Source organism: Pangasianodon hypophthalmus, chromosome 11 (assembly GCF_027358585.1).
Source record: "Pangasianodon hypophthalmus isolate fPanHyp1 chromosome 11, fPanHyp1.pri, whole genome shotgun sequence".
Classification (NCBI taxonomy): Eukaryota; Metazoa; Chordata; class Actinopteri; order Siluriformes; family Pangasiidae; genus Pangasianodon; species Pangasianodon hypophthalmus.
The window spans coordinates 5336693-5352716 of NC_069720.1; the positions used below are offsets into that span (position 1 = coordinate 5336693).

Consider the following 16024-nt stretch of genomic DNA (forward strand, 5'->3'; position numbering starts at 1 on the left):
GGGTGTGTGGGATCCTTTAAAATCGTTCCTGCTCTGGTGTAGATGTCCTTCACCTGAGAAGTGCTGACTTGGTGATCTGTTCAGCAGATCATACCACTTACTGAATACAAATGACTGAACCCATGCACACAGTTCAACTGACAACCTTCAGTACCATTAACTGAACTATAATTCCATCCACAACTTAAGTTATGTTTTGTAATGAGAAAGCTTGGAGGCTATGTTTAAAATCCATGCTCCAGGTGAGGCTCGAACTCACAACCTCGGCATTGCTTCACCTGTACTGCTGTATAAGTACCGCGCGCTAACCGATTGCGCCACTGGAGCGCACGAGCAAACAGCTGACTTTCAAACAGGTACTCAGAAGCGCTTTCTGCGCGCGCACTGATGAGCGGTCAGGCAATGTTCTCTGACCCACAATCCCTTGCGATTATAACCAAAGATCAGTCACATGAGGTGGTTAGTTGAGAAATATTTACACAAAGTAAAGTATCTAGTTATTATCTTGTTATTTAACTTGTTACTGAGCATCATAATGAAAGCAACAAAAATGGACCACGGTTGAATTCCTAATTTTAGTCTATAAATTTGTGGCCAGAGTTTGAGGGCTGTGTCCAAATGTCAGACTTTACATCCTCGCGCACTATAGGACCACACCTCAATGACGTCACCGAAGTGCAGACTCCAGGGAGGCTGTCGGTGGTATTTGGGACAGGGCTCAATCTGAGGTAAACTGAATGGCACAATGTTTTTATTTTTAAATCCTCTGAGATTTTAGAAGCAACTGTAGATTTTTTAATAAAAATAACTGAATTCAAACTGTCCTTGTCAACGATTATTTGAGGAAACAGAGTTTTTATGATTGTTTAATTAGAAAAATAGGCTTAAAGAGCTAAATATTAGGTCTGTCCTGAAGCCATCATGTCTAATGTTTATGATAGATATTTCCAGCAGAGGGCGCTATAACACTGTTTTAGAGGCTTATAACTGTTTTGTTGTTGTTTGTTTGTTTGTTTTTCATTATTGGGGGATGAAGTACCAGTCCACATTTTTCAATCTTTAGTTATAAAAATAAAGAAATAAACATTAGGCTAACTAAATGAATGAATTGCCACCAGTACTTACCCTTTAATTGAACAGTTTAATGTGTAGATTTTAAATGAGTTAACTTTCTACTGTATCTCTGTAAAGTGCTATGTATTTCACTCAGTGTTCCTTTAATATCTGCATGAAACTGATCTGAGGGAAATTAAACACACATGCTGTACGTTGAGGTAAAAAAAAATGTTTGTTTTTTTTAATAGGGTTTACAAGAAGGCTTTACTATCTTTAACCTTAAGGTAATATATCTAACAGAAATAAACATGTTCCTAAGTATAACGAAATGTGCATGACACGTTTATTCATGCAATAAAATCAGTATTGAACTGGTGCAAATGTTATTTTGCTTTTTATAGATTCTTTAATGTTTTTTCTTTAACCCCTTTTATAAAGCCTATTAAGTAGCTTGAACAGAATCCTGCTACATACATTGCAAAAATATCATATCTTAGCAAGTAAAAGTATCTTGATTATAGGCAAATCCAACTACTATATTCCTTTATTAGATTTTTTTAAACAACAATAAGATTATTAAACCAATTATTTAAATATTTTTACTCATTTCAAGCTTGAAATGTTCCTACTCTATTTGCAGAGTCAGAGTCAGAAGCAGAGTCCAAAATTGTCCTTGTCAAAGTTTATTTGAGGAAATTCTATGATGCATTGATTAAAAGAGATTACTAATGGAACGATTCTTCAGCATCTTCTGACAAGAGAGCATGGTCTCCCATCTCTTCCTCCATATTTTGTATGTAGTCACTGTTACGCCATATTAATTTGCATTTTAATCAGTAAGTTTGACCTTAATGTCACTTGGGTTTTTTCGTGCCTGTCAACAGGACCATCACAGTCTTTGTGATAGAATAATACAATTCTCTCCTCTGCACTTTTTCTCAGGCAAAAAAAAAGTTTTGTGTTGATGAGAATCACTTTCTCCTGCATGGTTATACAAGATGTGCATCTTCTTTTGTGCTTTGAAAGGTCAGCTCCAAATGGAGGCAGATAAAGTTATATTTGATTGAACTCAACATTTTGCAATGAATTTGGTGTTTATGGCTTTGTTTTTTTGGCTAGAATTGCACAAATAATACACTTCAAAAAGTGATTATGACCTTGTAGCTTTTAGTGATAGTTTATAGTGATATAATGTCCATGTTACTCCAATAAATTAAGTCAATATATGGACATATTTCTATTTAATGAGTTTAACATAAACCTCCATATTTTACTTATGTGGCAATTCTGCCCTAAATTTAAACACATTGATCCATGATTTACTTTTTTTAGTGTAAGAACAAAGGTGAATTCTGATTGTTATGGAAGGTAAAAATACAAGTGTTGCCATCACTAGGGTAAAATTCTTCAAATCCTTTTCACAGTAGAGAGGGTTATTGAGATTAAATTAGCAATAACTTGTCATATGGTTTGAATAGAGAAAGTTTTATGAAAGCTGCCATTTAAAGTTGCAATAGCTATTTTTTTATTTCCTACATAACTGAATAAAATAGAATATATGTGAAATAAACTGGAAAATCTGTAGAACATGATAAAAATGATTGTTTAAGCCATGGCCTCAGCACAAGTATACTATGTGGCTGAGAAAACCTGTTTGAAAAACTGCGTTATGGACTGGAATGCGTGTTTGTGTTTTTAAGAACCTCCTGTCAGTCTGAAATCGGTTAGTGCCCAGCACAGTCAGATACTCTGCTTCACAAAAGTAATGACAAGAAATACAATAGAACCAGAATAAGCATAAGCAGCACTTTTCCAACAAGGAGTAATTTATTACCAGTGAAAGGGATGAAGCTGGACGCAGAATTAGTGATGTGCTCCTGGTCAGGTCTGTAAACACAATCTCTCTGAAGCTTTGAATTGTTTGAATGGCCAACTTTACAAAGTGAAGCAAGTAGATATATATATATATATATATATATATATATATATATATATATATATATATATATATATATTTATTATTACAAAGCAAAGCAGGACAAGTGCAAAGTCACTCCTGGCCATTCTCATAAATCACTATGAGCTGAATTTTTGCATGTTTATAGTGTTATAACTTGGCTTTCAAGCAGCTGAATGGCCTACTGTACAAAAAAACAGGACAGAGAAGGTAGTCTCGGCCATTTTCATAAATCATTATGGAGGTGAATTTTGTGTCTTTATTGACTAATAACTTGGCTTTCAAGCAGTTGCATGGTCAAGTGTGCTTGAAAGTGATGCCATGACAATTCTTGCTTTGTGCACATGGGCGGGAAAAGGGAGCTGGACTCAAGGACGAAAAATAAATCATTCAAATTTCCACCTATTTAACCTCTAGAGACCTAATCTTGACAAATTTTGCTAACTCCTGCCAAATGTTCCTTTATAATATTACCAATAAGGCCTGGTTTTATGGTACGTAGTTCCAGCAGAGGGCACCATAATACTGATTTATTGGCCTATAACAGATATGCAAACTTTTCTTGTTTAGTGTTTAATGCTTTATTATCATTGTGGTTGCTTTTTCCTGGATACCTGAAAAGTGCTGTGCGTTTCACTCAGTATTTAGCCTGTACTCTTGTATTAGCTATGTTATACTAATTCATTGCAAATTAAACTGTTTTCATTAGTTTGCTTTAAACCTCCTGCTTTCTCCTGTGTGGTGCCACAAGGTCTACCCAAATTCTTGGAAACATTACTGTCAAATTAACTACAGAATTATATAATTAACCTCATTATTGTTGTGATCACTTGGAAAAGATGAGGGACTGGGGAACTGAGCTGTTGTTAAATTTGGTTTTATGCAATAGTGACACCCAGTGTTTAAATCAGGAGACTTAAAAAAAAAAGTACTTCCCACTGAAAATTCTGAAAATTTCATTCATTTATATTCATTAAGCGCTTTATCCTGGTCAGAGTCATGGTGGATCTGGAGCTTATCCCAGGAACACTTTGCTTGAGGTGGGAATAGGATACCAGTCCATCAAAGGACATACACACACATTGACACACATACACACACACACACACACATCCGGAGGAAATCTACACGGCACTGCAATGAACACTACTAATGAACCCAAACACTACTTAAGAAGATTCAGTGGGTCAAGATGAGTTAACCATTTGAAATTGACACTTTTTAAATTAAGGGTACTTAAGGGTATCCAGGGCTAACTTGAAATGTCAGGACCATTTCAAATTTAGCACTGGATCGTAGTTTTGACACTTCTGGCAAATGTTTAGGCACATATTTCTGCTATTGGACATGTTAGGTGTTCAGGGACAAAGTCATTTTTAAATGTTATAAATTTTGACAACAATTAACCATCAAGCTAGAACACATTCACTTGCTTTATTTTTCATTTTTGCACTTCCACAATAACAGTTTCACATTTATATAAAATATTCTTAGAGTCTTTATGTGTATTCGTGTATACAAAATGTTATTCACAGCAATAAAAAATTATACTAGACAGAAAAAATATAAATACAACCATTAAGTTATTCTCTAGTGCATAATTAGTGCTTAGTGCAAATCTTATGTTTAGTGCAGTTATAATATGCTCCAAAACAGAAGTGTTGATTTTTGTTATAGCTGCAAAACTATTTTTTTTTGCACATTAGTCTTTCATGTTTCTAAATGACATGTTACAGCTGTAGTCAGGATGTGAATTATGGCCATTTTTTCAGCATTTTTATCACAGATAAAAGATTCTCAGTACCCTGCCATATGAGGACACCAGTGAATTAGATTTGTAAGGCATTGCACCTCATCATAATTAAGAAATGCTTGAATACGTTTGGGTGATTCCACGATTGTGGTGCCATGTAGCCCTTAAATTTTTGTCATTTTTCAACATTAAATCTAAGAAAACATTTGACCATATAAAATGTGGTAGCCCATCTCAGGCAACAGTGTCATTTTTACAAGGTTTCTTAGCTGTCAATGGCTCATTTTGCTCGTAAATAAGCAACAGGGCTGAATACAGGATTAGCACAAATACGCAAAATATGGTTAGCATAACATTTGAATGATTTCTAATAATTACATAATAATTTACTTTCAGTGTGTAATTTGGGTAAGAGGGTTATACTTTCAAAGTGACTTTGTCAGTCAGTATCACAACATAATTAAAAGTAAAGAAAAAAGAATGAGAGAATGCACTTTTCTTCTTTCCATGATCCCCAGGAAATTCATATTATGCAACCTGAATATATTACTTGTGGAATATTCCAAATATTTCACAGGGGTGAATGTGTTCAGAGTGTTTTCAAGTAACAGAATTGAGAGAAAAAACTAAAATGTGTAACCTATAATGGACGGCGCATGGAAAAGGCTTGTGGAAAAGGATTTTTCACGCAAGAGATGTTAAATGTATTCACACATTAATAAAAATAATAATGTTTTTTTGAAATATTCTAATATATATTTTAAGATGAAAGTGTAGCTATAGTGGGCTCGGACAGTGGGATAATATCAGTGGGAAATAAATGGCACCCAAATCATGGAATCACCCAGATACCAGCTTAGGAATGACTGGTTTAAGTCTTATTGGGATGTGGTTTACTGATTCCAAGCCCTCTTGGCATTCACTGGACTGTTTTGTCTGGATCCGGTGGCTCTTGGTGGTCAGAAACATTTTCCTGCTGCTTGTCAAAGTCCTGGATGTTCATCATAGTCAACTCACCCAATTCCATATCACTGGCTTTTAGAGCCAGAGAAGACGAGTTTTCATCCTCTTCCTCATGTTTAAGCCCTATGTCATCAGGAATGATCTCCACTTCGATGTCTGAGGAATCCTCACTCTCTTTAAACCACACCGTCTTCTGTCTGTCCTTCCTTCTCTCTTTAGTTAGGATGGATCTGACTTGGTTTTTAGCTCCTTGGGCTTTGGGGTGGAGAGCTGGGCTGCTGCGGTGCACATGGTTCGAGCGAACTCGCGTGCCACAGGAATTGCAGTGTCCTTGCCTCTCACGTGGTGTCACTCTCACTCTCCATTTCGGAGACACTTCCTGCTTCCTGTCTCTCTTATCTGGCCTCCTCGTTGCCAACCTGCCCATGTCTGCTTCATTCAGGAAGCCATCATTGGTGAACTGCATGCTGTCTCTTGGCCTTAACCCATCAGTGGGTTGAGTATGCTGCAAGCATGGACCTAAACACTAAATGGGGGTGTCAGATCAATGCCACTTTTTTCCATTACAGCTAAATCTAAATATAATTAATATGCACCATTTATCGATTTGAGAACTCATTTTGATGCCATTGTCTCTATAATATAAGCATTCAGAGCTGGACTCACACAGCGATGATGAGAAGATGCTGACCTCTGATAACTTGAGTGTGTCTGGGTTCCTTTTCTTCAGACGGGAGATGAGATAGCCAATCACGATGAGGCAGAGAACCAGCAAGGCAGCCATTACGAAGCCCAGCAAGGCCATATCTCCAGCACGGTATCCCTCTGAGGGCGACTGCACTCCCACGGCTGTGATGGAGAATGGAGGAGCATTGAAATGCATGGAATAGCAATGAGACCTCCGAATGACTATTACTGAAATAATAACAGCTATAGAGGAAAGCACTCACGTGGTAGGACAAGCACGGACAGAGCCGCCGTTCCCGACTCACCAGTTGACACATCAACAGCCCGAACCTGCACGCAACATGATTATTATTTACATGATTATATGACAGCAATGTGAGAAGGTAGAAGTACGCAGAAGATTGTGTACTTGCTTGCAAAGCAAACGAGTCGGTCCGAACAGGTTTTTTCAGAAGCACAAATCCATCTGTGGTTATGTTGACGTAACTGCTGTACTGTACTTCGTATCTTATGTCAGGATTTATTCCCTGTCCATGCAAACACATTCAGAGATCAAGTCACATAACATACTATAAGTCAATAGATGCAATTTATATTGCTGTGCATTTGCATTAATATTACATTAAAACCTACATTTGCAAAATCATCATCCCTGGCTCTGACTCTGAAGGGTCTATTTGAAGTCCTGTCCCTGAGCACCATGTTCTCAGGGCCTGAGTTGCTGTAAACATATGCCTCATAGCGTTCCCTCTCGAATTTTGGTGGGTTCCTGCTCTTTTTCATCACCTCGATGTTGACTGAAGTGGAAGCAAACTGGTCACGGTTTGACACCTGGGAAGCCTGGACGAAAACACCACCAGAATTACACTGTTAAAGTTCCCCTAGATGTGTATTCCTGCCTTACTTTCAGTGCTCCTGGGATAGGCTCTGGATCCACAGCAGGCCTGACCAGGATAAAGCCGTTACTGAAGATGAATGAACAGCTTATTCCCAATTTCACTCTTTTACACTGTATAAGACTTAACTACTTCATGCTAACTAGAAAATTGTTAGCCTTAATCATCATCTAATTTATGTTGGCAAGCAACAGTGATCTTACAACTTGAATGCGAAGCGTATTGTGACAATTCACAGACTAATTCAGAGTACAAAGAGCAGACACCTGTCTACCTGTTTCAGTAACTGTTCATGTATAAGAACAGGAAGTTACAGTTACGCTTACTTATATTGCTCGCTTCTTCTTTGTAGCAGTACAGTATTGTTCTGTAGGTACCAACAGCTGGACAGTTAACTGCTAATAAACCAGCTTTCATTTGAAACTGGTAGAAACAAATGTGATTTTAGTATCTACGTTTCATTTTATTGCCCAAACTGTCAAAAATATACAAGCAACAATCAAACCTATTTTATTAGTGATTACATTAGCTAATTTAGATAACTCGCTAGATAGCTACAGCACTAGATTAGCACACAGGATTTTTATTTCTGTTTCCAGGTACCACATCATCCTCTAATCAAATTTGCCCCATTAGTATTTTCTATTAGTGAATGCAAATTGTATTATTTTTCAGATATAATAATAATAGAATATTATTATATCATGCAAAATCAGTAGACTTACCAAAACTGTGAGAGATATTGGGCCTGCAATGTCCGCTGGTTTTAGCATGGTTATGTTTCCCGTGATTTCATCTATTTGAAATATGTTGTCTTCATTTCCTACAATAAATGAGGAAGTAGAAAACAAGTATTTTGTACACTTTCAACCAAGAAAGCTCAACTGGATCCATATATTATATATATATATATATGTATTGTTTTACCTCTAACAATTTTATAGCTAATCTCTTCATTTCTGCTTCTGTCTCCATCTCTTGCGTAGATCGGCCCTGGATGTAACTGTAGTGGTCCTTCCTAAAAGTTCAAATGTGATTTTTAGTTTATTTAAGATGGTTTTTGGAAAACACAATTTTTTTTTACAATACTAATTTACCTCACTGTACATAGATGTATGTGAAACAGTGATGGAAGAATATAGATGAATCATCTAAAACAAAGAAACTATAGACTTTCCTGTGGCAGAAAACTTACTGAACCTGATGGAGCACTGACACTGGAGACTCCTTCCATAAATTACGGAATACTTCACCAAATCAATGATTATACATTTTTCTTTGTTAATTACCAACATGTTTTTAAATTATTCTTAGTTTACATGGAACATCTGCCATTCAAATCCATGGAAATGAGTTGTTATTATAGAAAAGACAAAGTATTAAAACGTGTACATTAATATAAACCTATAATTTGAAGTACATCAACATCTATCATCAGAGCTGCTGTTATAGAAAATTAACCTCACATTCTGACCAATCAGAATCGATCACTGTGGTATAAAATCTTTTACAATATATTTTAAGAGATACAATACCTTGTAAATGTTTTTGTAATGTCTTTATGTGTACTGTATACCATAACATGCCTAAAGTTATGTCAGGCTTTAATCTTAGAGTTGGATCAAAAGTTTATACACTCTTAGGATAAAATAAAGAGGACAAAGAAATTAAATTTATAGCAACAAGTCCTTTAATGGTTATATAGTGTATGATAAGATGTCCCATGTCTTTCATGTCCTCTGAACAGCTTTTGGATCCTCACAATTGTTATATTTGCCCCACAGTCTTTTTCTTGATATTATTTTTCTTTTGCTTGGTATTTCTGTTATAACTCTGTCTGATGTAATTTATTAAATCAGATCTGAAGACTGAGAGGGTTACAGCAAAAATTTTTGTTCAAACTACTTTTTGTGTTGATTTTGTCTTTTTGTAGATAAATGATTAAATAGAGGTGGATTTGAAGGAAAAAATCCTTCACCTGTCTTTCTGTTAAGTTGACTCTGCCCTTATACCCAACGCTCAGGCAGATTTTGGCGGTACCAAAAGTTATTCTCGTGCACGGCTGGAACCAGGGTGGACGGTTGTCAATGTCTTTTATGTTGATTATAATCGTCGTGGTGGCTGTGAAAGAGATTTGGCCTGGCAGTGACAATGGTGGAGTATCCTGTAAAAAAATAAGAGCACAGTTTATTAGTTTAGCTAAATGTAAGCATATGAGGATGTCAGCAATATAGTACTGTAAGCACACAGCTACTAGTTTTTTTATGTGTGGAAAAAATGTCTGCTTTAAACCAGAAGTTTAATTTAATATAGAAAATATGTGCATTCTTCCATTGCTATTAATAATCCATGCTTATTCAGGTCTTCAAACTATTTTGTCCTTGCATACCTGCACATATAAGGTCAATGTCACCTGCTGGACGACATCATAATCCAAAGTCTTGTTGACGAGAATATTTGGCTTGTACATGTTCTCGAGTCGGAAATATGGGTTCTGCAAAAACAGACAGGTTCCATAAATCATTCCCGCATTAAGATCAGAGAAAGACAATAATACAACATAACCTAGTTAACTGCATACCAGAGTTGGTTCCAAGGCGTAATATAAAACTCCTGAATCATCATCTTTTGCTTCAATCTGGGCCACGCTGGTGTTAACAGGTGTGAGCTGTGAACAAAGATGAAAAATTCTCCTCACTGACCTAATGCATAGACATTTTGTAGGGCAGTGAACATTAATACACTATGTCCCTATAAGGAATGACACCTCACTCGTCTCATTATAATTGGAAAAGCTGGAAAAATGTAATTAGAGTCCTCAGTGCCATTATAGAGGCACAAAAAGTTCTTACCTCATTAACATCTAGAATGTATTTACTCTGGGCAAATGAAGGAGGGTTGTCATTGATGTTCTCGACTTGAACAAGCACTGTCAAAGTGATCTGTGGATTTAAACAAATAAATAGGGTTGGATATACTTGAAGACAGCTGTTGGAAAATGCTGCAAATAGAAAAAGCCCTGAAATAGAGATTCAAGCTGTTCCTTTTGCTAAATTCATTAGCACAGAATTAATTCCTTTGTAAGTGTGACTAATGAAGCGCCATGTGAGACACTTACACTTCTGGATCCTGTTTTATTGCAGCGGATTTGAACTGTGAGCTCCTCAGGATTTAACAGAGTCTGAAAAAAGAAATTAACACGTTATCGTCATCAGCATTCGCAAAACTGCTTCAGGTTTGCTGTTAATTTATTCAGAGTAGCTCAAGATTTATTTATTTTTTTTGGCACTGTAGCCTGAAGAGCTCTTATCAGAGCAAGAGGTCGTGCTTGGAAGGGAACGATTTTGAGAAATGCTCTGGGAACTGTGACCTTATCGCAAAAGTGGGTGTAATATATGACGTGCAGAATTCCCAAAGTCAACATGTTTCTTGCTGACGAGTTTGCAGTGCCACTGATCAAAAAGAGGAGAGGGCAGTTATGACATTTTGGCAAGACATATTAAAGGAACCATACTTCAAAGTCCAGGCGTTTCTTCACGATCAGATCCAGTCCCCTCAGGTCAAAAGCATTGTCTGGGTTCTCGGTGAGAGTCAGTGTGACGTTCTTTGTTGTTGTGTTAATATGGACAACAACGGCATTGATTGTGTTGTTCTCTTTAATAGTCACAGGCTCTGAGGGAACTGAACAAACTGAAGAGAGAAGGCAAATATCATCATGCTTAATGAACCACGACCCAGCCTACGAATAAACAACGAAAATAAACCACAAGACTTTTTTTTAGTGAACAGATTGGTTCAGGATTTGAATATTTATGAGTGTCAATACAAAATATTGTGTTGTGATGTTGTGCATTTCTGAATTATTGAACAGAAAATGTAACACATTTTCTAAGGGGAGACAAATTGGCTGAATTTTAATATCTAGTTTAACAAGACATCCATAAAAACCAGATACAGTTATGTATTATTTATTAAAATACACCACATCAGTATGTATCCTAGCCATCACAAACAAGCATAATACAGGCCACGTCAACACATCAAGTGGTTCAAAATCCGTACTTACTTTTTTCAGCAAGGCAGAATTTGTGGAGGAGGAACGCTATCATGCAGCTGAAGGCAGTGTTTAGGGATTTTAGCTTATATTTCCTTTCCATGTCCCAATATGTGATGAACACAAATAAGTATGGAGGACTAGAGGGGACCGTGGCACCAGCTGGTACTTCTTCACATAAAGCACTGACTGTGTTAGCGGATGAGTGGGAGTCAACTCCCGTCGCAATGTTTGTGACTTCATCTTACGGTCATATATTGCCTAAAGAGCTTGCCAACAGTGGACTGCTCCCTCCTACAAAAATACTTGCATCTGCTTTTGAGGGGGGCATTTTGTATTAGTGCTCAGCATAGCAAGAGCGCAAGAATGTGCCTGCAGAAAGGAAGGATTTGGACCATGTTGTTTTGTGAGAAACACTAGATTTGTCCCACTTTGTAGATAATAAAGATTCAGGCTGCACTATAAAATACAATGGACTGTTTTTCAGAATGTAGATTAGGCCTAGTATTAGTAAATTCAACTGAAATATTTAAGATATTACACTACAGCACTGTTGAATTATCTAATCTGATTGGTGTTGATTAATTTTCCTTAATAGCAGCTCTGACTGTAGGATAGCTACAAATTGCAGGTTTTTAATAATGCACTTGTTTTAATACACTATTGTTTTAATATGTCAGGAACTAGTAGTGGATTATCTGCAAGTGCAGATAATTTATTGTGTAAAGTACAAACAAAACTAATGAAACCAGAAAACAAGAGCCATGAACATGAACTATGGGTACAAGGCAAGAAACATACAGACTAGAAGCGAGACCATGGCATGCGCATGCACACGCACAATCACAATCACTCTCACACACTCCCACTCACACTCACACACACACACACACACACACACACACACACACACACACACACACACACACACACACACACACACACAGCAACAAATGACAGCAACAACAACAGAAGCTTGACAGTGAGACATAGAAGAACTAGCACTTAAATAGTGGTGCTAACGAGGCATAATGAGTCACAGGTGAGGGAACGTGTGACCAGATCATGTGACATGCAGAGGCTGATGGGCATTGTAGTTCTGCGCTATTCGGCACTACCATGACACTACAGTAACTACTAATTCACATGGACTTATCTAGAGCATAATCTCATAATCATAAAGGAGGGATTTATTTAACTTTTTTGGAAGGAGTCTCCAGTGTCAGTGCTTTGTAACAATCAGAGGTAAAGCTGTAACTAGGTTTTCTGCCAAAAATCCATCCACACTATAAAATGTAACTATAATGTAACTGTAAACAGATGAAAAGTATTGTGTGATGATCTTTAGTAAATAACGGAATGTAATTATTGGCAAATGGGTGTGGTATAAAAGGAATAAAACACTTCAGCATGTGCTGTTTTTGGAAACTAATGAACTTTGAGGTGGTAACAGTACAGTAACTCTACTTTGTGTTGGCCTGCATCACCCAGTTTTTGATTAATTTCCTATGACAGCACTCACCATTGTGTGATAAACGTGCCTGAAAAGATCCCATATATCACCTTTTGATTGACGGATCTTGAACTATTTTTGTTGGTGTTCATTAAGTGTATTGTAGCACCAACAAAAATAGTACCATAAATTGTACCATTATGTGGAACGATGTTTGTGGCGGGAAATAGATATTTAGTTTATTGTGGCAACAACAGAAATGGTTCTTTACAGAACTAAGAATGGTTTCTTTATGCATTTTTCTAAAGAAACATTTCTGCCACTGTCATGGATGCATGATGGGAGACAGCTATTGTTGGGGGGAAGTTTAAATATAATAAAAGGGTGGAGTTGAATGTGACTACTCATATGTGTGAGACTGAATTGTTTCAGGCTAGCAAGTTTAATTAGGAAGTTAGGACTGTACAGTGGACTACAACAGCCAGCTTTATGTTAAAGAGTATAGGCCGTATACTATAGCCTTTCTTCAGGTGTGAACCAGAATATATATATATATATATATATATATATATATATATATATATATATATATATATATATACATACAGTACTGTGCAAAAGTCTTGGCACATGCAAAGAAATGCTGTAGAGTGAAGATGCCTTCAAAAATAATTAAATTAAATGTTCCTATATATAAAAAATACTATATAGAGCAGTAAACAGTAATAAATGAAACAAAGTCAATAACTGGTGTGATGATCCTTCGCTTTAAAAAAAAAAAAAAAAAAAAAGTTTTATAAGGAAATTAGCTGTAAGTTTTACTGAGCATCTTGCAGAACCAGACACAGTTCTTCTGGAGACTTTGACTGTCACACTTGCTTCTTATTTTTGCAGCAAAACCCAGCAGCCTTCATTATGTTTTTTGTCTGAAAAGTGTCTCTAATGTAATATACTGCTTTCTTTACTGACATACAAATATTTTTCTGTAACATTTAATTTTGTGCTGGAAAACTAATGTTTGAAAATCTAAAAAGTTTTTGTACTGAATCAGTAATGTAGAAGTCATAAAATAAAAACATCTATAACAAAGTTTGTACTAAAAAAAAAGGGTGCCTAAGACTTTTGCACAGTACTGTATATATGATATATTTGATATATATATATATATATGTTTATATATATATATCAAACCCAAACACTGCTCTCTTTGTAGCCTTTTCACATTATCAAGTTCTCCTTCTGTACCCATCAGGAGACTCAGTCATGACACGCTCTGGTGTTATACATGCTTGGAGACAAGCAGAGTCTCATGAAGTGACGCTGCCTCACTCGTCTCCTCTCCTCCCCTCACCCTGCTGCTGTGTGTGGGAACAACGGATACACACATACACATGAAACACACACATTGTGCACCCATGTAGATGTCTGCTAATGTCATGTGTTCCAAAGAGCTCTGCACAGCTGGCTTGCATGCTGCATTGTTTCATAAGATTGAAACACTTTAAATGCTTTGGCAAAGAATAATCCCATTACTAGCCTTTGTTGATTATGGTTATACCACAGCGATGTTGAATTCTCTAATCTGACTGGTCAATAGGTAGTGATTATTTTTCTATATCAGCAACTCTGAGAGTAGTGCCTTCTGCAAGTTCATATTAATTCACTTTCTAATATGATATCATTCCTAGAGTTAAAAACTTACACAAGGACTTGGCACATGCTGTATGTAATCGAATCTAATAATAAACAGATGAAAAATGTCTTGTTATTTAACATCTACTGTATTTATTGATATGGTGAAGATTTTGTAAGGAGATGTTTATTTTCATTTTATGGAAGGAGTCTCCAGTGTCAGCACTTTATAACAACCTGAGGTAAAGCTGTAACTTTAGGTTGTGCGCCACAAGAAATTCACAGAACAGAGGATTTTGTGTTTTGTGGTTTCTCTGTAACAAGATGTAGGTCCATTTTTGTTTTTCAAGAGAGAGAAAAAAAGAGAGACTGGTGAGGAAATGACTGTCTATAGCTGTTATAACAAAAATGAAAAAATGAACTTGTTGAAATTCCACGGTATTAAATGTAACTATAAACACATAAAATGTACAATGTGTCATTGTTTAATAAATAAAAATTTTTAGCATTGGCAAATTGCTGTGGTACGAACAGAATAAAACATTTTGGGACATGTTGTTATAGGAAAATAATCAGTTTAGGGGTGGTAGCACATCACACAACCCTGTCGTTGATTATTTTCCAATAGCATCATGTCATGTCATGCTTTATTCCATGCTCTCCTCAGTCCCAGTTAATACAGAATGTATCACTAAGTATTCAACAGGTTCGAAAAAGGTTAGACATGTATGTGATATTATGTTGAAATAATGTTGCAATATCCTAAAAGCAACATCTTAATAATGATTTGTTTCACAATGTTATTAGAATATTGCTAACACATACATGTGTGGGCAATATTCTAATAACATTGTGAAACTAATCATTATTTCGTTGCATCAGCATTGGAGGAACATTTATAAATGTTATATAAACACATTCTCACATCACCCAGAATACCTGACAGAATCTATTATGAATATAATATGAATTAGCATAAAGAGGAGTTAACATTGTTAGAGAAAACCTGTTCAGGCATAAGTGGGTGAATAGTCTGAATGAGTCAGGAGGCTCTGAGTTTCTGTAGATAGGAGATTTGGAACATGTGCTTTAATACAGAGATTATTGTATAGGTTTATCTAAGGTGGTCAGGAGTTCTGGGATCACTGATGCATTAAATACCTTTGTGCTGAGACAAAACTGCAGTTTTTTATCTACAACAGCAGAAGGCAGCATTGTTCAGGTGAAGAAAGGACTAGTTGCTCTTTCCTGATTTATTGACATTATTGTATATGGTGATATACACTCACCATCCACTTTATTAGGAACACCTGAACACCTGCTTATTCATACAATTATCCAATCAGCCACTCACCTGGCAGCAGCGCAATGCATACTTTCATTCAGGTACAGGTCAAGAGCTTCAGTTAATGTTTACATCATATAGTACTTGGTCCTCTTCTGTTCTCCCTCTATACTCAATCTCTTGGTGAGGTCATCTCCTCACATGGGTTTTCATACCAGTACTATGCAGATGACACTCAACTCATCCTCTCCTTTCCTCTCTCAGACACTCGTGTTTCCACTTAGATCT

At 36.4% G+C, this 16024-nt stretch overlaps 1 protein-coding gene and 1 non-coding gene across 4 annotated transcripts; both read right to left on the reverse strand.

The window, feature by feature from the left end:
* Positions 1 to 234: 234 nt before the first annotated feature.
* Positions 235 to 327, reverse strand: trnai-uau (transfer RNA isoleucine (anticodon UAU)). The gene is given in 2 exon segments: positions 235 to 270; positions 290 to 327. It is a non-coding gene; the product is annotated as a tRNA-Ile (tRNA).
* A 4106-nt stretch (positions 328 to 4433) lies between these two features.
* On the reverse strand, positions 4434 to 11999 carry cdhr5a (cadherin-related family member 5a). 3 transcript variants are annotated; one of them, XM_026930390.3, is made up of 14 exons: positions 11379 to 11999; positions 10827 to 11002; positions 10431 to 10493; positions 10165 to 10254; positions 9894 to 9980; positions 9702 to 9806; positions 9291 to 9476; positions 8240 to 8330; positions 8038 to 8135; positions 7050 to 7256; positions 6830 to 6943; positions 6680 to 6746; positions 6421 to 6578; positions 4434 to 6234 (listed from the first exon to the last, which is right to left on the reverse strand). In XM_026930390.3, exons 1-14 carry the CDS (start codon positions 11467 to 11469, stop codon positions 5686 to 5688), a joined length of 2082 nt encoding a protein of 693 aa, XP_026786191.1. In that variant the 5' UTR covers positions 11470 to 11999; the 3' UTR covers positions 4434 to 5685. The 3 variants fall into 3 exon arrangements, with proteins under 3 accessions (XP_026786191.1, XP_026786190.1, XP_053093844.1); XM_026930389.3 differs by having other exon boundaries at positions 4434 to 6255; positions 11379 to 11998; XM_053237869.1 differs by having other exon boundaries at positions 6082 to 6255; positions 6396 to 6578; positions 11379 to 11998.
* Positions 12000 to 16024: the final 4025 nt, after the last annotated feature.